Raw genomic sequence first — 25,255 nt, forward strand, 5'->3', positions numbered from 1 at the left:
TTTTCTTCCTAAAGGAAAAAAACCAAAATACAAAACAATAAGGTACAAGGAGGAAGCATAGTGATTACCAGTTAAGGTCACGGCAATATTACTTTGACTTCCGGTTATTACGCAGTAATCGCTTTCTTCTTTTTCACCATTCATGTGTGTCTGTGGTCCCGACGCAAAAAGAAAAAAAAGTAGAGTATATTCATAGCAAAGCAGGTAGAGATGCGAGAAATTAAACAATACCGTGCGGTATAATAAGAATCGTGAGCAACGGTAAAAGAAAAAAAACAAAGGCGAAAAATAGACGACGACGACGACAAAATGATGGGCCATGATAGGAATAGGGTTAAGCAAAAACAACAACAACGACAGTGACATCTCGCCTGAAAGAGTAGAAGTATCCGCGCAGCATTTATTCTAATCGCACCAAACGCAGGAAAGAAAAACTAGCGGGTGGTGCGGATGTCCACAGAGAACAACACCAATTTCAACTAAATGCAGACGTAGAAGAAATCTCACATGCTTCCTACCCTATAACAAGTTTTAGGTATTTTTGTGCAGGGTCTCACACCCTCACCCCTCAACCACGTTCATTTTTCGCTTGACAATGTACCACATCTATGTGTTTTTCGTGGCGAAAAAAAAGAAAAGAAAAAAAAAGGATCACAAGTTCGGAGAAATATTTCCCATGAACGGCCAAATAACACTTGAGACATACAAACCCGCGGCAGTTGCAAGGCCCATTAAGACTTCAGGAAGCTTCGTTGGATACTCTCAAGCATTTTCATTTGCTCAATCGTACTCGAGATGACATCTTCTAACATCTCCCCGCTGTCGCACAGCTCCTCTAGAGGTTGGGTTTGTGGGTCACTTCCTTCATGCTTGTCAGAAGCGGCCACAGCAATTAATGGCGTGGCCGGTGGCGTCTTTCCGGTGCTGCGCAATGAGGTTTGAGTAGCGTTAAGTGGGGTTTGGGCGCTTATGCTTCCCACCACCCGCAGGGCTCCGGATTCACTTACGCTACGCTGACTTTCCGCCGCCGGTGCAGCAGTGAAGGGTGAAGGCGCTGGGCGTCTCGGGCGCATTGGAGAGCCCGTAAGAGTACCCAGCCGTGAGAGTGGCGTTGGACTTTGCGAAACAGACCGTTGTTGCTGTTGCTGTTGTTGTTGTTGCACCTCGGGTTTCTGTTGAAAAAGTTGCAATCCCTTCAAATTCTCTAGTACCTGTTGTTGCTGTAGTACTTGTAACTGCTCCAGCTGCTGAAGTGCTTCCGGTAAAGGCAACTCTTGCTGCGGCGGCTCAATTTCTTGTGACTGTGTTTGCTCCTTACCATGTCCTTCAAGCGAAGCAGATCCACCACTTGGGTTGCCGCTGTTCTCTTCTGCTTCCTCCTCGGTTACCTTCTGCGTGTTACTTTCGTCGTGATCCATGTAAATGGGCATCGACGGATGTAGGAAGGAAAGTGGCACATCATCGCGCAGCATCACACTACCAAGATATAAAACTTGCTGCGCAGCGCTCACTCCCAGCTGCTTCTCCACCTGCATTTTAATGTAACGCACAGTGTAATGACCGAGATTTGCACTCGGTACTGCCACTTGGAGCGATACTGAGTTAATTTGATCACTGCTAGTCTTGGATTCATTCACTACTTCTTTCTTTCCCGCGTCAGCACGGTCAACGCCGTTCTCCCCACTGGTTGTGCCTTCACCCGCGACCACCTTTGGCTTATTACTTTTTCCGGTGATGGTAAAGGTCGTCGTTTCCACTGCCACATCCAATGAGTCCGTTGAAACAGAAGGAACCTTGGATGGGGATGTTATTCCCTCATCCTCGCTTACATCCACCATCGGCGCCGCTACCTCTACCCACGTCAGTGCAGGAGAGGGAACATGCACTCTGTACGTCTTGATAAAGTTGCATATCTCATCATTCAGTGTTCCGCGCCGGGAGGAGGACGTTCGGGTGCGCTCTCTGTTTCGCGTTGCTGCTTCTATGGTTGCGACATCCAAATCAGCCCTGGGCTTCCTTGAACGGCGCACTGGATCGCGCGTTTCATAACTTTTCGTGGTATCCTTCACCTCATGGTGCCGAGGCACGGCGGCGCAGGACTCGGAGGCTGTAAGTTTTTTTCTATGATTCCCTGAAGTGGACCTGTGCTTTGCGCTAGTGGCACGCCTGGCCGAAGCCATCTTTTCTGCAGCAGCGTTGTAGAGCACCTTTAATGCGTCATTCAGTGCTTGTTTCTCCTTTCCACGTTCTCGCCCACTCTGTTTGTCGGCAGAGTGCACTCGTTCTCTATGCCGTCGCTTTTGCGAGTGATGACGCTGCTGTTGCTGTTCCATCAGGCGGCGCTGCTGGCGATGACTGTTATAATAACCAGACTCCACTTCAGCAGTAGTGGACGACCGAAGCGGCGATGGGGCGAGCACCTCTCCCAAGGCGAAACGCCGCTTTAATGCATTCCTCTCGCGATTTCCAACATCAGAAGGGCTGCCACAACTGGCAGGCCAACCGTCCATCGTTCCGTATGGGCTTCCGCTGATGTAGCTAACATCGTTGTCCAAGCAAATTGCAACGTCGTTGTTGTCATTGCCCGCCGTGACATGTAAATTGCCGCTGCCATCACTGTTAGTCTCTCTGTTGGTACCGCTATCGTGATTTTTTACCAGCCCCTTGTTGTTCTCTATGACACTAGGGGTTTCATCACTGCACACTACCATGTTGGTGCTGTCGACATTACCGTCCCCAATGTTATTCTCCCCATCGGTGTTCATATGGCAACCAGTGACACTCGTGTCACATTCACGTGAATCATCGCGGCGGTGAACCACACGGCGAACGAGAGGAGGTGCGGAAGGCGGTGGCGAGCGATTAACTTCCGCACCGGACAATAACCCGTTTACAGGAGGGCAGCGCCAGGGTGGTTTCCCAGCCTGCAACACCGAACGTACACGAAGACTCAAATGCTTCAAATCAACATCCGAACATCGATTTTCGGAACCGTCGCTTCCCAACGTCGGCGAATGCTCGCTGGAATGCGGGATCGATGAAACGAAGAGAGAGGGCGACGTCAGAGGGATCAAAGGGGGTTCCGCACCGACATGCATTCGGTATGGTACGTATCTATGTACTTATATCAACACTGTTGCCTAAATAAGTGATATATATATATATATATATATATATGTGTGTGTGTATACGTTTGCGCTTATGCGCCTGTGAGCGTCACTTCTAATCTATTTAGGGGCTATAAGAGTAGAGAGACGGTAAAATGCAGCTGTCCTGGGTGAGTGAAAGGGAGAAAGCAATCAGATAACAATATTTTCTTTTATTGTTAGGAGAAAAAAAAAACCCGCAATATCCGGCCGGATTGCCGCTTGCGCTGCCATGCTTTAGTGTTTCCTTCCTCTTCCACTTGACGAGATCGTCCCCCTAGTCTGATACGCAAACTCGACTTTCCCATCTCTTCATCTCTACATGCCAACCTCACGTCAAGTCCGTACACGTATATCGGAAAAACGCGTTGAGTTCCCTCTCCCTCTCCCTCTCCCAATCCAATGCCGGTATAGGCGCAACAGGGGTGTTGAAGGCAAACGACAGCTCCATGCCACATGTCAACGTGAAGAAGATCCCAGAAAAGCACATGTATACAAGCACCTCATTGTTTTTTTAAAAAGCGCCGCCACTCCCCCCCCCCCAAAGAAAATGAATAAATTAGCACGGAAACTACGTTGTTTCAATCGTCTGCGACACCAGAAAATTATATTTCGACGCCAGCGTACTCCAACAGCGGCTGCCGATCACATCACCATCGGACCACGAGGAGCACAGCTGCTTCAACCACGACAAAAGCAACAGACCAATCATGCAGACGGCGTCTCGATCCTCTTTCCTCAAGTCCATAACATCAGCGGAAACGGCTGTGGTCGATATCCGGGCCTGCACATGCAGGTGTGCGGTATGGTCAGTACCCATCGGTAGAATTCCTTCCGTCCCCTCCACTCCGGGGGGTTTCTCTTCATTTTTGTCAGCGTCCAATGCTTTAACCACCTGCAGTGATCCATATTGCCGAACCGTGTTGAGCGCCACAAGCAACGTGGCTTCAATAAGTGTGGGCATGATTTTCTCTACAGCACGGTTAAGTGCACGCACACTATGGCTGGCGGCTGTAGGCGTTATAACCGCTGTGTTGGGTAATGGCATTAATGGCAGCGGTCCACGTGCCGAAGTGTTTGCAAGTACGGAAGCGGGAGGCACAAGTGAAGGGTCCGCACTCGTTCCCCTACTATTATTCCCACTGCCCGCTGGCTTATTTGCGCCCCCGCCTTGATGACCACCGTGTGATGCCACCATATTGGCCACATCTTCATCTAACAGCGGGTGTGCCCCACCGTTCCTTCCAATATCATTCAGCGTAAAAAGGTATGACAAGCACATGCAGCAGCGGGCGGCAGCGAGAAAAGCAGGGTTTCTACATGAATTTCCACCGCTACTGCAACTCCCTGTCCTCGCAGCGACCGTGGTGTTGGTATTGCCGTTCCCCCTTGCTGCGTCGGCAGATGCGTAGGCTAGCCGTACGACTTCATCAAGGATAAAGCTCATCAAGTGCAGTGCGGCCTTTTGGTGCTCAACTGCGAATACCATGCGCTCCGCTATGCGTTCACCATTCAGCAACGACGCAGCTAACTTACCTATACGTTCCTCCAGTGTCATCCCACAACAGGTGGCAGAGGATCCAGCAGTCGATGATGACGAAGGGGGAGCCGTAGTCGTAGTAGTAGAAGTAGTCGCCACTCCTCCCAGTTCTTCCACAATGTGGTCCATTGAGAGCAGTTTCTCCCACTTCTCCACTTCCTCTTTCCCCAGCGCTACAAAGTAGGTGCCCTCGGATACGCACATCCGCGAGAGCCACAAGGCCGACGGCTGCGGACGCGCCGCGCCGACTGCAGAGGCGTTCGAACTCCGTCCACTACCGTCTGTGGGCTTACCTTTCGTTTCACGAGGCCCTCCGGTGCAGGCACCAAGGAGGCACTCTGGCCCACTCGATATCGGCGGCGGTGGGATCCATGCGTAGGCATCTTTCCCCCGCTCAATCTGAAACGGCTCCGTTCGCCATTTTAACAACGTATCGCCTTGTAACAACGAGTACAGTCGCCAGCGGTAGTACAACTGCTGTGGATCCTTCCACGTGCCACGCAGAAAGGCAAAGTGATGGTTGTTCGCCTCCCGTCGCATAATTTCCTCCTCCGCCGTTGGACCGCCTTGCACGATGTAAAATGCAACAAGATCGATGAAGGCTGCGACATCGACGGGAAGGTCGGACGGTACCTGCAGACACGGTGCGGAGGCTGCGATGACGTATTGCGGCTCGTCACCACTTCGGCCACTGTGATATGAACGGCCGCTATCGGAGTCACGATAGCGGTGGTAACTGCCGTGATGATAATGCCGATTGTGGCTGCCCTTCGGACTAGTCGAGCGCTCCCGCTTAGCGCCGGCACTGTTGCTCCCACCCCTGCTACCACTGTAGCCGTAGCCGTAGCTGTAGCTGTGATCACTGTTTGGCATGGGCTGATGAGGGAAACTGCTATAATGTTTGTCCCACTGTAAAGGTAGCCAAATACGTGTGTGCCTGTAATTGGCTTGATAATTTCCTTGCGCCGCGGTGTTTGCAGAGCGCAACGCCTCCCAGGATCTTCGAACCGCGGTGGAGTGAACAACTAGGACTGGTCTAGTTGGTTCCCTTAACTGGCTCGTTAAGTTTGCAATAGAGTTTTATGGAGCGGTTAAACTTACAACCCTATCTGCAGTGAGCACTTATCGTTTCGATAGATTCACAGGTGCAAGCATTCCCGTAGTTCGTGTTCACAACCGGAAAAGAAGGGTAAATCAACAGGAAGAAAGAAACAGCAGTGACCTAACGAAGTGACGGCATCAGTAGCGTGTTACGAAGCGAAGCTACCGTGCTGGGACAGCCACAGACACGTGGTCACATATGTGTTAACAGATATTCAAACGCAAACACGGGAACACTCAATCCGTTTCACCCATGCGATCGGAACGGCAAATGCGGATGCCAACGGCGGCTGACGAATCAGAACGAAACCAACAGCAGCACTAAGAGCATTGACAACAAAGGCGCCCCCGCGCCTTCGGTAATGCAAAATCTGATAAGCATTGTGCCTTTTGTCATTGGATTCCACCAAGGCTCAAGAAAAAAAAAAGCACCTCCCCCCCTTCACCCGAAATGCACTGAAGTAACCACAGGAGTGGCAAGCACCCCTACAATCGAAGGCGGTCAATATCCTCCTGCTTGAACTCCACGCGGCAGCGAAGAACACGGCGTTTCTCATCCGGCGTAAGCTCGTTGCCACCGTATATGAACCCCCCGCCTTGAAACGCCTTCTGGTCCTGTTTCTGCTCCGCCTCGCGTGGGTGATCCAAAAGTAGCAGCGCTGTCATGTCCATCAATTGAATGAAAGGCTCCCGCAGCTGTTCCTCATGCGCTCGACCAGTAAAGAAGGTGCGGAATGTCCGCACCTCACGGTCCACCTGAAGTGCGCCATAGGCGCTGATGGACTTGCGGAGAAGCAACGAACGCGCCACCGATACGACACGCTTGACAAGGGCCAGTAGCAGCAAGTCGAAGGAGCGTGGGTCAAGATAGGTATCAAAGTGTGCTAAAGCAGCATCTGCTGCGGCGATGAACGCTTGCACCCATGGGTCGCTTAGTTCATATTGATAAAACACATCCTCTGTCATTTCGTAAGAGAGTGTGGCAAATGGTTCGATATGCCGCGCGAGGTGCGCCTGATAACACCGTTCCGCATAGTCCTCTAGCTTTTGTTGTATTCCTGTGGATAACTCACGGGCAGTGCCGTCCATATCATCAGCTTGTTCCGAGAAGCGTAGCACATCCTTTCCACTGAATTGCGAGCGCGAAAGCTGCCGCAACTCGTCTGCAAAGCGACGTATATATGTGATCGTACACTGTGTTGCCGCTGTCCAGCGCAGAATGCGAGTTGGGACAGTATACAGGTAGTTGTGTCCTTGCTGCTGCTGTGCCCGCTGTTGGTGCACTGTTTGAAGTTTTTGGAGCTGTGTGGTGTGGGGCAGTGCAGTATACCTGTTCAGAGTGGGGATTAGTTGGGACTGGACAAGTTCTCCGCAGGCAATGAAAACCGCCGAAATAATTTGCGTGGACTTTGTGTTCACCGCCCGATGCAAGGATATACGGAGAAAGTAGAAGACATCGTCTGGAAGTGTGATCGGCGCCAACTGTTGACTACTGGTGGAACTAAGAAAGTCTTCATCGATCACGGCAATCCCTGAGTTGTTCCCAGCACCACTTACGCTACTGTTCACAAGGGCACCAACCATACCACTGGCATCATTGCCACCGGTGTTGGCACTGCTTCCCGATGTTGTGGAATTATATATGGCCGCAGCCAATCCGGTCATCAAAGTTGCTGCTGCCTTGTTTGAGGTTGTGGATCCGTACCCCACCTGTTGCTTCGTGCTGTTATTGCCTGCAGTTACGGCAGCCGTAGTTGAAGGCATTGGGTGTTCGTGGCTGCTGGCATTAATGGCGTCTAACTGTATCTGCAGTACTTGGTGGAACGCGGCTTCAAAGTAATGCGTCTGAAGGGGAACAAAAATGGCAAGTATCTCTTGCACAGCAGTCATGAGAGGGTTATCCCGCGAGGACCACAGGGAGTCTGCCGACTGATTCATACCATCGTTTTGTTCTCGTGCTCCTCCCTCCTTCTCTCGCACCCGCTGAGTACACTCCTGCTGCTTGGACTGAGCAAAGGTCCAGTAAAGATGGTAGCAAGATACGAGATGGGACATCTCCTCCAATATTTGATCTGTACGACGCGGATCCAGTGTTGTACCGCGACTTTGAAGGGCACGGGGTTGACGCGGTGAGGTGACAGCACTCCTGCCACTGTTATCATTACTTTCCCCACGAGGTGACGGAGAGTTATTCGTACAGTCTACCGCCTGCAGTACCTCCTGTCGCTTCTTCAGGAAGTCTTTTAGCACAGGCACACATTGACTTGTTGACCGGCTGTGTAGCTCCGTCAGAAGCAAGAGAAGTCCAGCATCCCCAAACGTTTCGAGAACAAACTCCTCCTCATTTTCGAAGGTTGCTACCACCAAGTCAAGCCCCGCAGAGACCAACGCTAAATGGCTCATGCCCGCTTCATTTGGGTCATCGATCTTTCGCAGTTCACGCTCAACCATCTTATTAAGTGCGACAATGGTATGTTCGCACATCCACGAGCAGTACATGCAACAACACTCGTCGCGAAACCCGAGAAGCGTAAGCAGCCGCACAGTGTCCATTATTGTCTGCTTGTCGTTGACAACCTTTGCTGAGTAGAACCTCTTCATGAGTTTTTCGCGAACCGTCTGCCGGGCATTTACGATAATGCGATCCACCTCATCGTCAACCTCCCCGCGATTAGCGGTGACGTCGTTATCATTGTGTGCGGCTCTTCCACCGTATTCATCGCAACCACTGGAGCCCTTTTTCCAAGTACCCTTCCTCCTCATTTTTGCAGCTGCCTTTACCCGCGGTTCAGCCGCTGTTTCGTGGCCTCCAGCAGTCGATGAGGTGGAGGCGAGGACACCGCCCTCATCACCTATTCCCTGCGTTTGAAGCGTTTCCCCAACGGTTACTGCCGACACTGTCTCTTTTCTTTCTTCCATTTGTTCATCGGATGATAATTTCACCGCCGGCTGCACTTCTTCCTCTTCCTCCTCCTCCTCCTCCACGCCGCTCACCACTTCCTCACCGTGTTCATCCTCTCCCTCCTCTTCACGTAGCAGAATGCGAGCTGACACACTGCGGCCACCCAATTTTCCGCTTGCCTCTTCGTACTTACGTATCAACTGCACAGCACTCTCCAATTCATCGCGATCGATCATGGTTTGCACCGCTATAACCGACCGTCTCATCTCCTGCAGGGAGTCCGCAACCATTCGCGCGGCCCGCACGCGGCTAAGAAGGAAGTCTAACTGCTTTACCCGTCTGGAACTTGACTCCGCCAAAGAGGCACTTATAGCGATGTGTCGTGCGAGCCCAGCCCCGCGATCGGCAAACTGCGGAAGCAGACCATACGAGACAGCTTTGATTTCCTCGATACTGGATGAGAGGCTTCCGCCATCGGCTATAACACTGCGTGCGATATCCTGTGCAATGTGCTGGCGCTGCTCTGTGAGTTTTGCTACGCGCCGGAGCAAAAACTCCACGCGGTCATCAAGCGAATTCCACACCTGCTGGCTTTGCTGTTGTGGATGGGATTGGGATTGATATTGCTCCATCTGAAAAGACAGAACGACAACCAACCTTCTTTAACTGTACCCCCTCCCCCGTTTTAATCGGTGCTCCTCTGAGTTTCTTCTTATGCTCGTAGGGTAGTACACGTAGCCGGACGTCCCCCGGTTTTCCCCCTTCCTACTAAGTTAGTGACGCAAAGCGATTGAAGGCATGAAGGGTGGAGTGAGAAAAACCATAGGAGCAAATAAAAGAAAATGCAATGATGGAAATATATGCAACGAGGGGGCGAGCAAAAAAAGTCAACTGTGTGCGCCACGCTCATAGTGCAAAAACCACATGACACCCCTATATACGCATCCTTCTTCTCCATTACTTTTCTTCCTTTTGATAAGAATGGTCAGAGGGAGGCGGTACGCATCAGGTTTCGGAAGCGCGGAGCGTAAGTACACCCACCATCAAAGTACTAAAATATGGTACCTTCTGCGGCATATTGCCCGAAAAGAGTTCCGCACCCGCACCCGCACAGACGGGCGCACCCCGCTTTCCCTCTCCTTTTAGACAAAGACCAGCTGGAAGAGGGAAAACGGTAATACGTTAAGTTGTGATGGTGCCATGCGGGGAGCGCTGAGCACACGCCTGCATGAGGGCTGCGAGCACGGAAGGAATCTGAATCTGACGGCACTTTTGCTGTTGGATGATGTCGGAGCCGATCGCGGGTGTTGTGCAGTTTGCCTCAGCACAGCTTACGAGAAAAGCCCAGAGCGGCTGTAACACCGCCTCATCAGATTGAAACAGACTCCGCGCGTGGTTCGTAGCTTGCTTTCCCTCCGTGCGCTGCCGTGTCAGCGATTCCTCACCTTTTGCCCTCCCATTGCGTCCATACGGTCGGCCCTGGTCACCCCCGCCATCAACATTGCCATCTTCATCACTGTCGTTATATTCTCCATCGTCTTGTTGCAATTCCGGGAACAGATCTTCGGTGTCCGCGTCCGCTCTCGATCCTGTCAGCTCACACCGGTCCCGTTTCTGCGCCCGGGATTTTTCAGAGGACCATGTGTCAGTCACTGGTGACGCATTTCCCAGCACAAAATCGTTACCACCACCGCTGCGTTGCTTATTCGTCCCGTCCCCACCGATACTGAAGCCACTTTTATCGCCTTTACGGGAAAGGTGTTGCTGTGCCCTCTGAACAAGTGCTGACGGAAGCGCTACAAGGGACACCGCCACGCCACTTGCACCTGCGCGACCTGTACGCCCCACACGATGGATATACCTCTGTACCGCCCCCTCTTCACCGTCACTTCGACTGGCATTATCACTGCTCAAAGCTTGAACTACGGAGGGCATATCGTAATTTATCACCAACATGACGTTTGGCACGTCCAGACCGCGGGCTAACAAGTCGGTTGTGATCAATACCCGCCGCCCCCCGCTTCGAAAAGCGTCGACGAGACGCTGCCGCTGCACCTGCGACTGCTCTGAGTGGACGATTGCCACGGAGCGCAGATTGTCAAAAGGCGATGAGGACTGGCCATGCCGAGGCAACCGCTGAGTCTTGTGTGCCTGAAGTGCTTTCGGTGTCTCACCAACGAGGGTTTCCAGTGGGAAGGTGTCCGCCAAATTCATGAGCCGTGAAGCCTCAGCACTCAACTCGTTACCTAGGGCATCGCACGTCCGTTTCTCATTGGCAAACACCACAATGGGTGGCGTGGCGTACACCAAGTAATTAACAAGACGGGAAAACTTTACAGGGTGTACCAATGGGTTCCTACGCCTCTCACTTACCTGTGGTCCCCCTTTCCCATTTTTCTTACCTTCCGTTGCCGGAGCTTTTCTTCCATCATCTCCTTTCACTTCCTTATTTCCCTCTTTGTCATGGAACTCCACCGTCGACGACGTATCCGGGTCACTCGGCACCACTTCAAACGCTTGCACGATGGTGGAGCAGCTGTGCGGCACACGCACCACGACGTATCCATCGAGTGAAAAATACTTATTTGCAATCCCCTCGCACACACTACCAAGTGTTGCGGTGAACATGAGAGTTTGCCGCGGCCGCGGACAACGCTCTAACACAGCAATAAGACTCTGTTGTTGCTGCTGTTCAATGAGCATGCGATCCGCCTCATCCATCACAACGATGCCTACACTTCCAAGTGCCAATAGACGCTGCAGTAGCAATGCCTCGAGCTGTCCCACAGTTCCGATCACAACATGAGCCCCGGCTAGTAGTTCCTCGTACTGTGCATCTGCCCGCTCGCCCCCAACAATCTTCACAACACGTATTTCATCCAGTGCATTATATGGTGGGTCGTTGCTCCGCTTCCCTTCAGTGGAAGGCACGACAACGGGGCGCTCGTGCTGCAGCAGCGACTTCATTTCGTTGTCTGGAATTCCGCTCACCAACTGTTGTGCCTCTCGCGTTATTTGATCAGCCAACTCACGCGTGGGAACCACCACGAGCGCCAGCGGACCCTGGGATGCAAATCGATCCTCGTCACATTTCCTAAAAGCGCTGCTGTTACCACCGTCGTCACCTGTCTTCCCGCTGCGGTCACCTTTGAGCCGCGACGGGGGAGACACAATTGTCGCGAGCAATGGAATGAGGTAAGCAGCTGTTTTCCCGCTTCCCGTCTCAGCTACAGCAAGTACATCGATCCGTCCGCTTCCCAATGGTGGGGATGCGTCAACATCGACACCAGAAGGTGCCAGGGCTACCGGGACGCACTGCGACTGAATGGGTGTTGGCAGAAGGAATCGCCGAGCCACCACCGTACCAAGTGCCAAAGGCAGACGGGCTTCCTCCCAGCAGCGTATGGGTTGTAATGCTTCACCGCTGAAAGCGGTGGCTAAAGAATTTCTAGCACCAGCACCACCGCTGTTGTTGATATTGCCAGTGACGGAGGAACCGTGGCGGCGGCGAGCCACAACTTCTATGCGAATGCCTATCTGTTGACGGAAGACGTCCCACCCAGTAGATGTCATCGCCTTTAGTGGTCGTTTGCTCCAATGCAAACCGACTTGTACTTCTTGACGGAACATGTTTTCTTCGGTACTCCCTTTACTAACGGTGTTGCTGCCGCTGCTGCTGCTGCAGTGGCGTTCCTCGCCATAACCTCCGTGAATGGCTGTCGGCACCGAGGAAGTAATTGTTTTACCACTCATTCCAGTGCCTGACTGCAGCTGGGATTGCTGCTGTCGACGAAGTTTGCGAAGAAGAAGAGGGTCACGCGGAATTACACCCCTACGCGCCGCTGCTGCCGGTACGCCTGCGGTTTCCAGCAGTGTTGTCGATACCTTTACGGCAGGTGTCGCATTTGTCCCCGCCACGGCAGATGTTTTTCCCTCGTTATTCCTTCCTTCGCGGCCAATATTGTGAGGATGCGGCCCGTCACCATCGTTGCTCTTACGGGCAGCCTCTTCTCGTGCGTAGTTAACCACTGCCCTGTAAATGGCTGAGTTCTCAATGACTGAAGGAGGCATTAATGAATTTTGTGAGTGTTTTCCCTCCCCGCATCCGAGTGCGACAGGAAGAAGTTGCTTCTCCACCAGGTGAAGGAATGCTATATTTACATCACCTGTTGGACCGTCGTACGACCTGACTGCAGGACTGGCGCCGCCAGTATTATTGTTGCATGCGTTCATGCCGCTTGTTTTATTTTTTCTTGTGCTTGGGCTTGTGCGGAGGGTTGATAACGGGATTAACAAAAAAAAAAAGAAAGAGCAACCATATCACAGCGCACTAACAAGACAAACATCCCGAAAGAGAAAATGTGTGAAACACGTTTAGCGGGCCACAGTTCAGTTCCACTGCAATGGCAGTGTGGAAAGTGGTCAAGACATTCAGGTAAGGCAGGAGGAGTGTAGGTGGAAGAAGAAGAAGTGAATGTCAACAAACAGGGGCAATTAACGAACAACTGAACTGAAAGAAGAAATGAAAAAAAAAAATGCGTACCTTCCAGTCCGCTCACGGAACTGCCATTAGGAAGCAGACAAAAATCAAAAAAGGAAACAACCACCCGAAGACACACACACACACAAAAGATGTCATTTCCCACCAAACAAACGGCCCTTTTCTCGTGTGACGGCTGGAGTTGCACGACCCTTTGACCGAAGTGGGAGTGCAGAGCCGCTAAACATGCGCAGGTGACGGCGGACCGTCTGCTTACCCACTTGATAATATGTATATCATGTACCCTCTTCATTCCCTTGTAATAAATAATATCAAAAATAATAATAATATAAAACAAGAAACGCTGAATATTCCTTATTTTTTTTCCTCTTTCGCTGCGCTTCCCACAGCACGAGGAAAGCAAGAGAGAAATAAAGCGTACCAACAACAACAACAAAAAGCCCTTTTGCATCGAGCCGGTCGGAGGCGCCAGCAGCAACTTATTTTCCCTCTTCCTCTTCCTCTTCTTACGATCTCGCCTCTGTGCTAGCCACCGCCCATTCCCTTTTGCGAAAAAAGAAAAACAATTATCGTTTGCCCACTTTGCTTATCACATTTTTTTTTTTGCTTCCCCAACCTCTTCCACAATTTTGGCTGCTTCGTTTTCGTTCCCTCTGCTGTAACCAGAGAAGAGGGAAACAAATACACAAATAATAACAGTTAAACGCCCGCATGCCATAATCAAGCCATATACAAACCAGTCACGGGTGAAGAAAAAGGTAGACAAACGACAACATCTTCACATGACCAGTGACATTTAGGAGCACCAGCAGAACAAAGAGAAAAAGGTTAAAATTGACATAAATACAAAAAAAAAACTACAACAACAAAAAACAGCACAACACCAACACCAAAGAAGGGGAAGGGGAAGGGTAGCAATGTGGAAAGAGTCCCAATAGACACGCCCGTAATATAAAGCAGGAAGACGGTCCACAATGCAGATGTGCGGCTATCGCATATATATATATATATATGTAATGCATACATCTACACATACATATGTCGGAAGAATGTAAGCAAAGTTGGAAGATATAGGGTAGAAAGACCGCTTCCAGGCTGTCAGCCACTAGTTTATGCACATGCACACGCAGCAAATTTTCAGAGAGAAGGTAGAAACCCGTTGATGAGGGGCTAAACGTGTTAGGGTAACGGAAGATCACGCCAAGTGTCGTAAAGCGCTGAAAGAAAAAATAAGAATCTGGAGCTTTACAGTTCAAAGTGGTCCCAGCCTACTTTTAATATGCCGCAACCGACCGTCACGGTCGAGTTTCCACAACATCACCACCATCCATAAACTCTCCGTTTTTTTCTTTGCTTCTTGTTACCCGCTCCTTTTCTTATTCTTCTCATCATATCGGTTTGAATTCCCAACACATCCCCCTTTGACGCCATGTAAGTTATTTCTTTTTTTTATACTTCAAGCACCCGCGTCTCTCCCCCCTCCATTTTCCTTTTTTCCCTTCTTTCACATCTTTGGGCGTGCACGACGCGACCTCAGTGACACGCAAAAAAAAAAAAAGGCAAAAACTTCCAGCATATCTCATAACAACATGCGTATGGACAAGCAAGAGGACGAGCTAAATTCGACTCTCCCCCTCCCACCTCTCAAAAAAAAAAAAAACACTAAACACTACACAAATACAATCATATAAGCACGTAACCACACATAAATAAATAAATATATTTATGTTCATGTGAATATAAGTAATAACAGCGTAACAAAAAATGAATAAGTGTGCGCAACCGAGGTGGAAAATGGGGGGGGGGTTGTACACCGTAGAAAATGAGCATCCTACCTCTTGAAAGAGAGTGTGACACCGCTTTTCGTCTCCCTGTTTTTATAAATGCAAACGCTGCACGACCCCCTTGTCTGCGATTCCCGTTCGCACTAACAGCTTTGGGTCCCTGCAGCTATGATGAGGTCTTTGCTTATTCCCTCTATGTGCAAGCTCTATAGTTCCACTTCGACTTCTCACTGCTTCTTCGCGCTTTCTCTCTCTCTCTCTATCTCGTTCTCCTCTTTTAAAGACCCTCTATCTTTACGCATGTGTATGTGTGCGGTACGCCTGCCCCCATTTTTTAAAAATAACTTCTATTATTTCTGTTTCCTCCTTTTCACCGCTCTTACCTCTCTCTATTTGTACCCATCTCGGTGGACATATGTGATCAGCGCTCCGAACGCTACACTTCATTCAGCATCCTATCGATGTCCTGAGGGTTAAGGAAGCCCGTGCTGTTCATTGTACTGTTATTGGTTTCGCTGCGCCCCCGACGACTGTGGCGTCGCCCACCCTCGCCACCGCTTTGGTCATCCCAGTCATTAAAATCTCCACTACGAGCATTACGGCTGCCATCGCGGTGGCCCCTCCGACGGCTGCGGCTGCGGCGCCCGCGGTCCGCTTGAATATCACCTTCGTCCTCACCCGTAACAGAGCGCCCCGGTGAAGTTCCAAAGCCGGAGGGTTCCATGGTTTCTCCCGTCTCCGCCCCGCCGCGGCTATGACTGCGGTCACCCCTCCGTCTGCTGTGATCCCTGCGGCGACGGCGACTGCGCTCATGCACTTCCCCTCCCTCAGCCTCGTCACCCGTCATACTGCTCTGCATCATCCGCTGCTGCTGTTGTAGTTGTTGCTGCACATGTTGTTGTTGTTGTTGCTGTTGTAGCTGTTGCCCGTGGGGCTGCATTTGCCCCGGGTTCATGGGTACCTGTGGGTACGAACCGGGTTGGGCCCCGGCGGCCCAGTTAGAGGCATACCGAAGGCTCGGCATGGATGGATCACGATCAATCGTGCTTTCGTCAACACATGAAGCGAAAAATGGTTTGCCCGTTCCGGTGAGCAGCCGCCATTGGCTGTCTGAGAAGCCGAGCCGCCTTGTATCCGCAAAATCCATAAAGAACATGTCGAGGCGGATGCAGCCCGGCATCTCATCTAGGGGAACATCCGGTCGCAAGTTACCAAGCCCGGGATTACACATAGTTCTGTAGATGAGCCAAGGTATGATGAGCACAAACCACAACGCAATCTCAATCAGAATGTTTGAAATTGGCCACGCAAGGTAGATCGTCACACAGACGACTGTTGCGATAAACCGCTGATGGAATGCTGTGAGGAACTGCTGTAGCTCGCCACTTGCCCTGTCTCTATATTGCTGCGACTGTGCCATGTAGGATGCCATTAGCGTGTACGTCCACGTAACCACAGCAAAACCCATTACGAACCATGCGCAACGCATGGTCTCATAGAAGGGTGTGCCATAGACTTGTATGGGATCAGCTGCACCCGTTCTCGGTGACATCTGCAACCCGGGCTGCATCTGGGTATTTTGACTGCCTTGTTGTGAGTCGTTAATGGTGGCGTCCAGCTGCCCTTTCACGCTTGGATAGCCCATTGCTGACCCTTGGTGACCCCCATGTTGATGTTGACTTGATGCCAGAGGATCGTTCTCATCGTTTGCCCCCCTGTTGCTCCGGCGGTGGAAGTTGATCAAATAAGCATACAAAAGAGTGAAGAGGGAATATATCATGGCCAGGAAATACATGGCGTTCCGTTGCGTACTCCACGTTTTCAGCTGTACTGTAAGTGCGAAAGCATCGATACCATCCCCCATGCACAACCTTGAATCGGTAAAGAATCCGTCAGTGCACCCACCGCTACTGGAAACAATATTACTGTTTATTTTCGCCTGTAGGGCCCTCGTGTTCGGTACCTTAAACTTGACAAGGATGTTGTCTTTGTCGCCAAGCGACATTACAGTGGCGAAGGCCGAGGTACTGAGCAGAAAGAAAAATACCATAGCGACAAATGTCCTATCACACATGGAGGCACAACAATTCAGTGGCCCCCCCGGCTCGGTGGGCGGTCCACAACAATACGGATTCGTCCCTTCGGTGGCGGTGCAGCAGCAACCACTACTGGCGGCACCCGGCCTCTCATAGTTGCAACAACCCGGTACCGCGGCCGCTTCAGAGTACCTTCGGTCGTACATATTGGGGTTCCCCCTGTATCCCTGATAATTTGGCGGTGGGTAACCCCACATTGGTTGCTGCCCGTTGGAGTCTCCTTGCATTTGCTGCTGCTGAAATTGCTGCGGCGGTGCTTGCTGCATCTGCATCTGTTGTTGCGGCTGCTGCTGCATCTGTTGCTGTGGTATTTGTTGCATTTGGGCATCCGGCAACATTTGCATATGCACTTGTTGTTGTGGTTGCTGTGGCTGCTGCGGAGGTGTACCATTTGAATATCCGCTGTAAGGCCGCGCATATGGCATGCTGTACCCACTGTTTGCAGCATTCCACTGCTGCATGTTGCCAGGTGGGCTCATTTGTTGCTGTGGGTACATCGTACCGTCACCTGACCCGTAGCGCACAAACAAATGGGGGTCACTAAAGTTGCGTTTGCTTTCAAATGCACTTTCCTTTTATATCTGCCCACTCCCCGTGCCACTACTGCTTGTTCCGCCCCTATTAAACGCTGCCTTGTAGCACAAGAAGCGACTACTAAAAATTCTTACGACATAAAGAATCAACGCAAAAAGGGTAAGGATACAGCAAAAAAAGGTTTATTGTCGTCGATGCTGCAAAGACAACTTACAGTAGCGCATACAAACTCAAATGTTGGCCCAACGGCAACACAGCGAAACAGAACGCACAGACGCACACGTACGCATAAAATTCACGCCTCCTCTGCTACTTTTTCACATCTTCCTCTGATGCATCAACTACTTTAGGGGGCTGATGGAGTTGCAAGCCCTTGGCTCATCCTTCAGGCACGTATAGCTCAGTGGAAATTTTTTTCTTTTTTCTTTTTCTCTTGTCCGCGCAAGGAGGACGTGAGGTTTTGATTCCCAACTCGTCCGCACTTTTCTTCCCTTCTATGCATCCTTTTCATGAAGATGTTAACGTTGCCACATCGCATTTCTTCTGCCGTTTCCGGCACCTCCGATTAACGTATTCGACATGACCGACGGGTGATCAAACATACGAACTCGTAAACAAACAAACAAATAAATGAGGAAATGTCGGGCACTATCGACATGGCTTTCCCTCAAATATGCCGATAGTCGTAGTCCTCCGGATTCATTCCTGCGTCCTCGATACTACTGTTGGATTGCGACATCTCAGGTGCTCCCAACTTGGTCAGCCCCCTAACCCACCACTCCAACTCTTGCTCAGTGTTAATGACTTGCTTGTTTCCGAACTCCAATCGCAGCTCTGTCCACTCCTCCCGACGCGTATTGTTTTCGCCACCACCATCGGCATTTCCCGCGTCGAGACTCTCCTGCGTGCCCATGGCCCAGAGTCCCTTTTGGTCGATTTCAAACACAAACGCATTCGCTAGCTTCAGGGAATAGTTCATATTGAGTGAGGGGACCAACTTCTGCCGTGCAAGATTAAGCATCCTCACGAAGCGCGGTGAGCAGCGACACAACGGATCGGGTTCTGCGATGAGTGGTTCCCACACACGATGTGTCTGTGAAGTGCAGTCCATCCACAGTTGTACATCGGGCTTTAGTCGCAGTACCGCAAAAGCATCAGGCTTAATCACATACACCGGGCGCTCTTCGTCTTCCTCTGGTGTCGGGTTTCGCTCACGTTCTCGAAATTTCGCCCGCCAATCACTGCTACTCATACGCCTCATCCGCTTTTCATCTTCTTCCCGCTCCCGACGCTCAATCGTAACGATCTCCTCCTCAGTTTTACTTTCCTTTCGGTTCCACATCTCCTGTGCGATGCTGTGGATTACCGGATGACGAACGAATGTACGTTCCCAAGCTTCCTGCAGGAGATCGCCCGAAAGCACTTCGAACCGACCTGAGACAATGGCCCGTGGTGGGAGGGTGCCAAGTTGCTTAAACCAGTGGAACAACTGCGGGTCGGTATGACCAAACATGAAACTACCACGCGGGCAGTCAACGATGTTGCGGAAATGGTCCGAGTTCTTCGGAATCGCAATCAAAAGGGACCATTTGTCATCACGGTCGCGGTCGAACTTGTGAACTGCATGAGGCTGCAAATCGCTCTTCACGGGTGAGTTAGCACCGTCATTGTTGTTGTTCTCACCACCACCTCCACTTTTATTATCGCTATCGTTGTTACTACCCCCATAGTCGAAGGGGATGCTTGCATCCTTGAGACGACGTACATTGCTTGTGGTAAGTTGGCCTAAGCGATAAGTCCACATCATGTTGTAGAAGCGAGCGGGCAAGATATCGCCGAGGTTCGACTTGACTTTGGTCTTAATTGTCTTTGCTACCCCAACCCCAACATTTCCGCCTGAAGACATAAGTTTTACTTTGCTTCACCTCACACCCACACGCAAAAATAAAAAGAGTTCGATCGCCGCGTCAGGGGCCTTGCCTTCAAAAAAAAAAAAGACTGGTGGTGAGCTACACTGTTGGTAGCTAGTGTGCAAGTCGGTAGAAGATGAAACCGCACAGCACCCTATACATGGGAGTACAACTCACGTTTACAATAGAGGCAAGCGAATAACAGGAAGAATCCAAACATGACCAAAAATAACTGATATAAGTGTTTCGTATATTCACCAAATGTATCCGTACAGCGGGGTATTCGGTAATTACGGGGGAAAAGCAACCGCATGTGTGTGCGTGCGGCAAAAGATGACGCCCCCTCCGATAAACGTGACCCATATATATCAAATTATAAGGTGGCATTTCGACAGCTCACGAGCACAGCAAAAGGAGACCGCAAGAAATCAACAAAAAAAGCAAAGGAAAAGCTCGCACTCTTCACCCCCCCCAAAAAAAAATACAATGAGATCACTACACACCATTCGCCACAAAAATTTGGCAGCCACCACAGGCGGAAGGAAGCTCCAACTTTACATCCCCCCATCACGGTTTAGTTCCATGCTCCGCTGCTGCATCGTAGGCTACAAAATTTTTATACGTTTGTGTCTTCAATCGAACCCCTCGCCTGTTACGCACAAATTTACCACACAGACAGACACAAGTGTATACATGTATACATTACATGCAACGCCCGCCATTTCCTTTGGCCCATTTTCATCGTTCACACCTTTGCAAATATCACGACCACATTACCCTCTTTTTCTTCATCACCTCTCCCTTTTCAGGCTATGCGTTCCGCCATGTACTTTGGCATCCTTTCTTCCGTTCGCCTGTCTATGTTCCACTCTGCGACCGTGGTTCAAAATGTTTCGCATCATTAACTTTCCCCCCTTCACCCCAACAGCTGCACCGCCACTCTCCATTCAGATCAACGCCATGCGTTCGACTAGGAAAGCTGCAGCACCATAACTCAAAAACATCAAGACGAGAAGGGCGGTTAACGGAATGCCCTTTTGATTCTTCACGGCAGCGACGGCGGACGTCGCGGGGGGAATGCGCATTATCACATCCGCTACAGCCGTACGGCGGCACCCCACTGAGCTCTCACCAGGAATTCCGTTCATTGCTTCGGTGCCAGTGCCTGCTGGTGAGGCGATGTTATTACTACCCCCACCCATCCCCGGATCGGCTTCTGGCGTTTTCATTTGCGAGATACTGGCTGCCTCTTCAGGGTGGATGCGGGGCCCACTGCGCAAAGCTTTAATGCCAAACTTCAGCGCCTGCAATTCGCCACCTCCGGCGGAGCTGGTGGGACCGGCAGCTGCACCATCATTGTTAGTTGCACACGCTGGATCCCGTCGGAGCCGGTCACTTAACTTTCTGTGAATCATAGAGGTTACAAGTCGTGCATTCGGTGGTACAACCACCTGCTCCTCCTCATGACGTTCACTACTTCGATGGCTACCACTGTTGACGCTACTGGCGGTGCGCTGGACCTCATCACTGCTAATGGCACGGTTGTGTGCCCTGTGACTCCTATTCTTGTCACTGTTGTTTCTCACAGCGCTGCCGTAGGCATCAGCCACAGCAGCCCCACTGTTGCAGTGCTTGTTGTCGTTACTAATAGTCATTGCAGTGGCCGTCGTCGAGGCATTGCTTGTAGCGGTTCCTGAGGCTTCATCACCTCCATCATTATGACTATGGTCGCTGAACCCTTCCCCCCTGCGGCCCTGCGTCTCATGCAGAGCCCTAACAACACCTCTCGTGTACGCTCGCAGGAACACTGTAGGACCTTGTGTTGCCTTTAGTTTACCTTCCGACACTTGCTCCCACAACTCTCGTGCTGCCGTCTCAACGGTATTGGAACCCCTTCTATGAGGTCGTGAGAGTTCCTGAGTTAGGTGCTCGTGTGTTGCGGCGTCGGGCACGACGAGAAGGTACTCAATTGCAAAGCGGTCGCTATTATCCCTCCGCAGTGACGGTGGTGGCGGCTCTAATGGGTCGTCAGACTGCGGCCGAAGTCCGAAAGTAATCGAAACAGCTGGTGGTTGTGGAGGTTTGCGACCGCTGTCATCGCTCACTAAGATGGTTCCATACCGTGGCACGATGTAGAACTTGTGTGGATTAGAGGCCTTGACCTTGAAAAGGACCACGCTGCGTGGCTGCTGAGCCGAGGCGGTGGCTGGGGCCCGCCACGTAAGAGTAACGATATTGTCCACAGACTCACCATCCGGAAAGTACAGACCGCTGCAGGACGCCACCAGTGCCATTTTTAAGAAGCATGCTTAAGACGAAGGGAAAGAATAATGCGAACACAAATTAATGAGCACCAGTGTAAACATATGTTGGTACGTGCGCGGCAAACATCAGCGTAGATATGCGCTTACATGGCTGTTTGAAGGAACACAAAAGGAAAGGCGTCAGCACAAATGCAGGTTGGACAAAGAGTGTGTAGACCGGTTAGGAAGTACCGCTTCGCAACATTAAGATGAAGGGCCCTGTGTGGAAGGCACCGGTCAAAGGGGAAGGGATAGAGCAGCGGCAAGCTTCAACTCAACATAAACCCAAGCGGCTGCACACAGTGACAAAATATTCACCAGCCCCCTCAAGTAAACACTTCACATGGGTAGAGAAGCGGGCAGCCTCATATCTCGTTCAAAATAGTTACAGAAACAATAGGATGGTGCAACAGAAGGCGATTCAAGAGGGGTCGCTGCCTGTTCGCTTTTTTCCCCGTGACCACAGTGGAAGTAACCTGACAGCTGGACACGGAACGACGACATCCGATAGCAGCGTTTCCCTCTTCACCATTTCCATACAAACTTCATCAACAGCACTTATTGCCAACATAGGTTAAATGCACCACTTCAAGTAGCGTCCGCAAACAACATCGACCTTCAGTCGACAGGAGGGGAAACTGGGGAGGTACCTGCCAGTAGTTGGATCCCACCCATTTGAGCGATCCGCTACATGCCAGTGTTAACTCACAAGAACGTGACTGTACCTGTGTTGTCCTATATTCCCTCACTTCAAAGAGGGGAAAAAAGGGAGGAACTGCTGCAAAGAAAAGAAAAGGAGAGAACAACAAGAAAACAAACGGTCGGTTCACTGTTATAAACACACACACACACACACACACACACACACACACACTTCTGCTCCGCTTCGTGGTGTTCGTGTTTTCCCATTTAATTTAGCCATCACTGGAGCTCATTGTGCATTGTTGCGGTGTGGCCGCTAGTCACTCATCGAAGACACTGCAAGGCTAACCAAAAGCTCACTAAAACGTGTAGATACTTATGACATACGCTGTATTCAAGGGGAAACTAATACACTCTCTATGGACAGATGCATACATATATAGAAATAAACAAATATACGATCTTTCATCCACCACCTTTCGTTTCCTCTCTTCTTTTCATCTGACTGCTCCGCAGCAGTCTCCATCGCTCACCGCGTCTTCTTTTTCAAACCCCTCACCATCCTTTCGCCCTGATTTGCCGGCCCCCAGGTCAGATTTGTGAGAGCGAAGGAAGATAAGCAAATGAACAAGCCAATAACCCCCTGATTCTTTGACCGGTACGCATGCTTGTGCATGCTCCGGTCCAAGCATGAGGGACATCATCCGCAACTCAGTAAACGCAGACGCACGCAATGATGTGATATCCGTGTGTAACGACACAGACTCATTTACGTACGCCCTTGTAATCTATACATCATCCGGAGTCTGGGATTAGCGTTGGGAGTATGACAAACGAAGAGATAGCAATACAAGAAAAGGTTTGCGTGTCAGCGCATCACCTCCCCCTTCCCAAACCAGGAAGGCCAACACCCCCCTCCGATGTTAAACCGCGATTCCACCTCCTTTCCCCTAACTTTGCGTTGTCCTTACTTTTCCTTTTCTCTATCTTTTTTCCACTCCGCACGAAACTTTATAAGCTATCTCTTCACGGCCATTTCGAATCCTCAGCCATGCCGTTTCCCCTCGACAACTCTTCCTCAACCTATCCACAAAGGCAGGCGTATACACAAAGTGCCCGTCCATCTCTTCATAAAGTCGTACTGTTTCCCACCACTGCTTAAGCTCCGTTGAACCGCATCAACTTTTCCACTTCTTCCTCACGCACCTCATCAAAGTATGAGTGTTGAAGAGCCTCATAAGCGGTTATACGTTCCCTCGGGTTGTAGCACAGCATGCGCCGCAGTAAATCTACACCGTCGTCGTCCAACGCGGGAACTGCAGTGCGCAGTGGCTTCGCGGTCCACCGCGGGAAGTTAACGTTGTGGTGGGGTAGCGATGTGACGCCGCGCCAAGTTGCCTCCGTCGGTGTGCCGAGCAACTGGAATATGGAAAAGAGCTGATTGATGGCGGTATCCCCCGCGAAGAGCGACCTGCGACGGGCAAGTTCAGCAAAGACACACCCCATCGACCACACATCCACAGCGGGGAGGTACTGTTTGTCCCCAAGGAGCACCTCGGGGGCACGGTACCACAGCGTCATAACCTCCGTTGTGTATGTCTGCAGGGGCACACGGAAGGCACGACCAAGTCCAAAATCGGCAAGTTTCACGACAGACTCCTTGCGGTCAATAAGAATATTGCTTGGCTTAATGTCACGGTGGACGAAGCGGCGACTGTGGCACTCATGCAAGCCAAGAAGCAGCTGAAACATGATACGACGAAGCTTGCCGCCAACGAAGGCGGTGTTCCGTTGCTTCAGCATCCCTTGCAAGTCTTGCTCCATGTATTCAAATATGAGCAACAGCTTCGCCTCATGCAGTACCACATCGAGAAGCCGTACCACGTATGGGTGATTCAGTTCGCGTAGCAGTGATACCTCGCGGACGGCGGTGGAAGGTACGCCGCCGTCGTTTACGATAAGCGGGATCCGCTTCATAGCTACAGTGCGGCCGGTAAAGTTGTCGTGGCACTTGTACACAATACCGTAGGAACCTTCACCAACCTTCTCTATTCGGCTATACCGGTCCGGGGTGGACGTACCTCGGAGCGGGGCGGGGCGCAGCGAGCGCGGCACGAAAGAAGCAGGGCCAGCAGAAGGAAGTGGTCGCAGCGAACCATCACATGCCGTCTGTCCTTCCTGCACCTGCACCTGCATCGTGGGGAAGGGGATGGAGAGTCAGAGTCTTGATGCAAAAACCTGTGGATCCGGCTCCTTGTCCACGAGTGTGAGCGTTTTTTTCCCCTACCCAATCCCTGTTCCTCCTTCTCACCCTGTATGTGTTTGTTCACTTGCTGCTAGTCTACCGCGCCGACACGTGTGGTCCCAAGAATTATGCGCCCCTTTTGCTCCTTTTCGACACACTAGCTAGTCACTTGCGGGCAACACTCCCCACGTTATGCTTTCGTACCCAACGACGGCAGCGTATTGTCCTTACAAGCTAACCCGTAAACCTTCCTTGTTTTTTTTCCCCTCACAGATGGTATGACAAAAAGAGCACTTGGGAAACAAAGGCAGTTCCCGAGTGAACGAAGGCAGAAGCAAAAATATAATGGCAGGGGTAACCTTACGACTTTCTTCACCCTTACTGCTGGTTGTTTCCTCTACCTGGTGGCCACTGAGGAGGGAATAAGATGGGGGGAGCTGAGGAGAACGAAATGGAAGGGCAACAAACACGTTAACTTGCAAATACCTGCGGGACGCACGAACTTCGTTGCAAAGCATCAGCCATCCGCCGTCACACGTCTGCATCTCAGA

The 25,255-nt window shown here is 51.0% G+C and overlaps 11 protein-coding genes across 11 annotated transcripts, besides 12 other annotated features; all 11 read right to left on the bottom strand.

Annotated features, from left to right (window-relative positions):
• Positions 1–9,268: part of a sequence feature (sequence corresponds to BAC RPCI93-21H15) that runs on past the window's edge.
• On the bottom strand, positions 732–3,098 carry Tb927.7.7270 (hypothetical protein, conserved; the record flags this gene model as incomplete). Its single annotated transcript, XM_841254.1, has 1 exon — positions 732–3,098. One exon carries the CDS (start codon positions 3,096–3,098, stop codon positions 732–734), a length of 2,367 nt encoding a protein of 788 aa, XP_846347.1.
• Positions 1,133–1,160: a microsatellite.
• Positions 3,152–3,190: a microsatellite.
• Positions 3,521–3,542: a microsatellite.
• Tb927.7.7280 (RNA binding protein, putative) lies at positions 3,718–5,559 on the bottom strand (the record flags this gene model as incomplete). The annotated part of the gene is made up of 1 exon (XM_841255.1): positions 3,718–5,559. One exon carries the CDS (start codon positions 5,557–5,559, stop codon positions 3,718–3,720), a length of 1,842 nt encoding a protein of 613 aa, XP_846348.1.
• Positions 6,274–9,321, bottom strand: Tb927.7.7290 (hypothetical protein, conserved; the record flags this gene model as incomplete). Its single annotated transcript, XM_841256.1, has 1 exon — positions 6,274–9,321. One exon carries the CDS (start codon positions 9,319–9,321, stop codon positions 6,274–6,276), a length of 3,048 nt encoding a protein of 1,015 aa, XP_846349.1.
• Positions 8,744–8,770: a microsatellite.
• Positions 9,269–25,255: part of a sequence feature (sequence corresponds to BAC RPCI93-30D13) that runs on past the window's edge.
• On the bottom strand, positions 9,872–12,922 carry Tb927.7.7300 (ATP-dependent DEAD/H RNA helicase, putative; the record flags this gene model as incomplete). The annotated part of the gene is made up of 1 exon (XM_841257.1): positions 9,872–12,922. The coding sequence occupies one exon, from the start codon at positions 12,920–12,922 to the stop codon at positions 9,872–9,874; it is 3,051 nt and encodes a 1,016-aa protein (XP_846350.1).
• On the bottom strand, positions 12,979–13,641 carry Tb927.7.7310 (hypothetical protein; the record flags this gene model as incomplete). The annotated part of the gene is made up of 1 exon (XM_841258.1): positions 12,979–13,641. One exon carries the CDS (start codon positions 13,639–13,641, stop codon positions 12,979–12,981), a length of 663 nt encoding a protein of 220 aa, XP_846351.1.
• Positions 13,490–13,524: a sequence feature (AT_rich).
• Positions 14,186–14,230: a microsatellite.
• Positions 14,896–14,917: a sequence feature (AT_rich).
• Tb927.7.7320 (hypothetical protein, conserved) lies at positions 15,411–17,567 on the bottom strand (the record flags this gene model as incomplete). Its single annotated transcript, XM_841259.1, has 1 exon — positions 15,411–17,567. The coding sequence occupies one exon, from the start codon at positions 17,565–17,567 to the stop codon at positions 15,411–15,413; it is 2,157 nt and encodes a 718-aa protein (XP_846352.1).
• Positions 15,841–15,899: a microsatellite.
• Positions 17,299–17,375: a microsatellite.
• Positions 18,272–19,510, bottom strand: Tb927.7.7330 (hypothetical protein, conserved; the record flags this gene model as incomplete). The annotated part of the gene is made up of 1 exon (XM_841260.1): positions 18,272–19,510. The coding sequence occupies one exon, from the start codon at positions 19,508–19,510 to the stop codon at positions 18,272–18,274; it is 1,239 nt and encodes a 412-aa protein (XP_846353.1).
• Positions 20,462–21,808, bottom strand: Tb927.7.7340 (hypothetical protein, conserved; the record flags this gene model as incomplete). The annotated part of the gene is made up of 1 exon (XM_841261.1): positions 20,462–21,808. The coding sequence occupies one exon, from the start codon at positions 21,806–21,808 to the stop codon at positions 20,462–20,464; it is 1,347 nt and encodes a 448-aa protein (XP_846354.1).
• Positions 22,656–22,691: a microsatellite.
• Tb927.7.7350 (hypothetical protein) lies at positions 22,957–23,163 on the bottom strand (the record flags this gene model as incomplete). The annotated part of the gene is made up of 1 exon (XM_841262.1): positions 22,957–23,163. The coding sequence occupies one exon, from the start codon at positions 23,161–23,163 to the stop codon at positions 22,957–22,959; it is 207 nt and encodes a 68-aa protein (XP_846355.1).
• Positions 23,618–24,655, bottom strand: Tb927.7.7360 (cell division control protein 2 homolog 2; the record flags this gene model as incomplete). Its single annotated transcript, XM_841263.1, has 1 exon — positions 23,618–24,655. The coding sequence occupies one exon, from the start codon at positions 24,653–24,655 to the stop codon at positions 23,618–23,620; it is 1,038 nt and encodes a 345-aa protein (XP_846356.1).
• Positions 24,932–25,249, bottom strand: Tb927.7.7370 (hypothetical protein; the record flags this gene model as incomplete). The annotated part of the gene is made up of 1 exon (XM_841264.1): positions 24,932–25,249. One exon carries the CDS (start codon positions 25,247–25,249, stop codon positions 24,932–24,934), a length of 318 nt encoding a protein of 105 aa, XP_846357.1.

This window comes from Trypanosoma brucei, chromosome 7, assembly GCF_000002445.2.
Source record: "Trypanosoma brucei brucei TREU927 chromosome 7, complete sequence".
In the NCBI taxonomy this organism is placed as follows: Eukaryota; Euglenozoa; class Kinetoplastea; order Trypanosomatida; family Trypanosomatidae; genus Trypanosoma; species Trypanosoma brucei.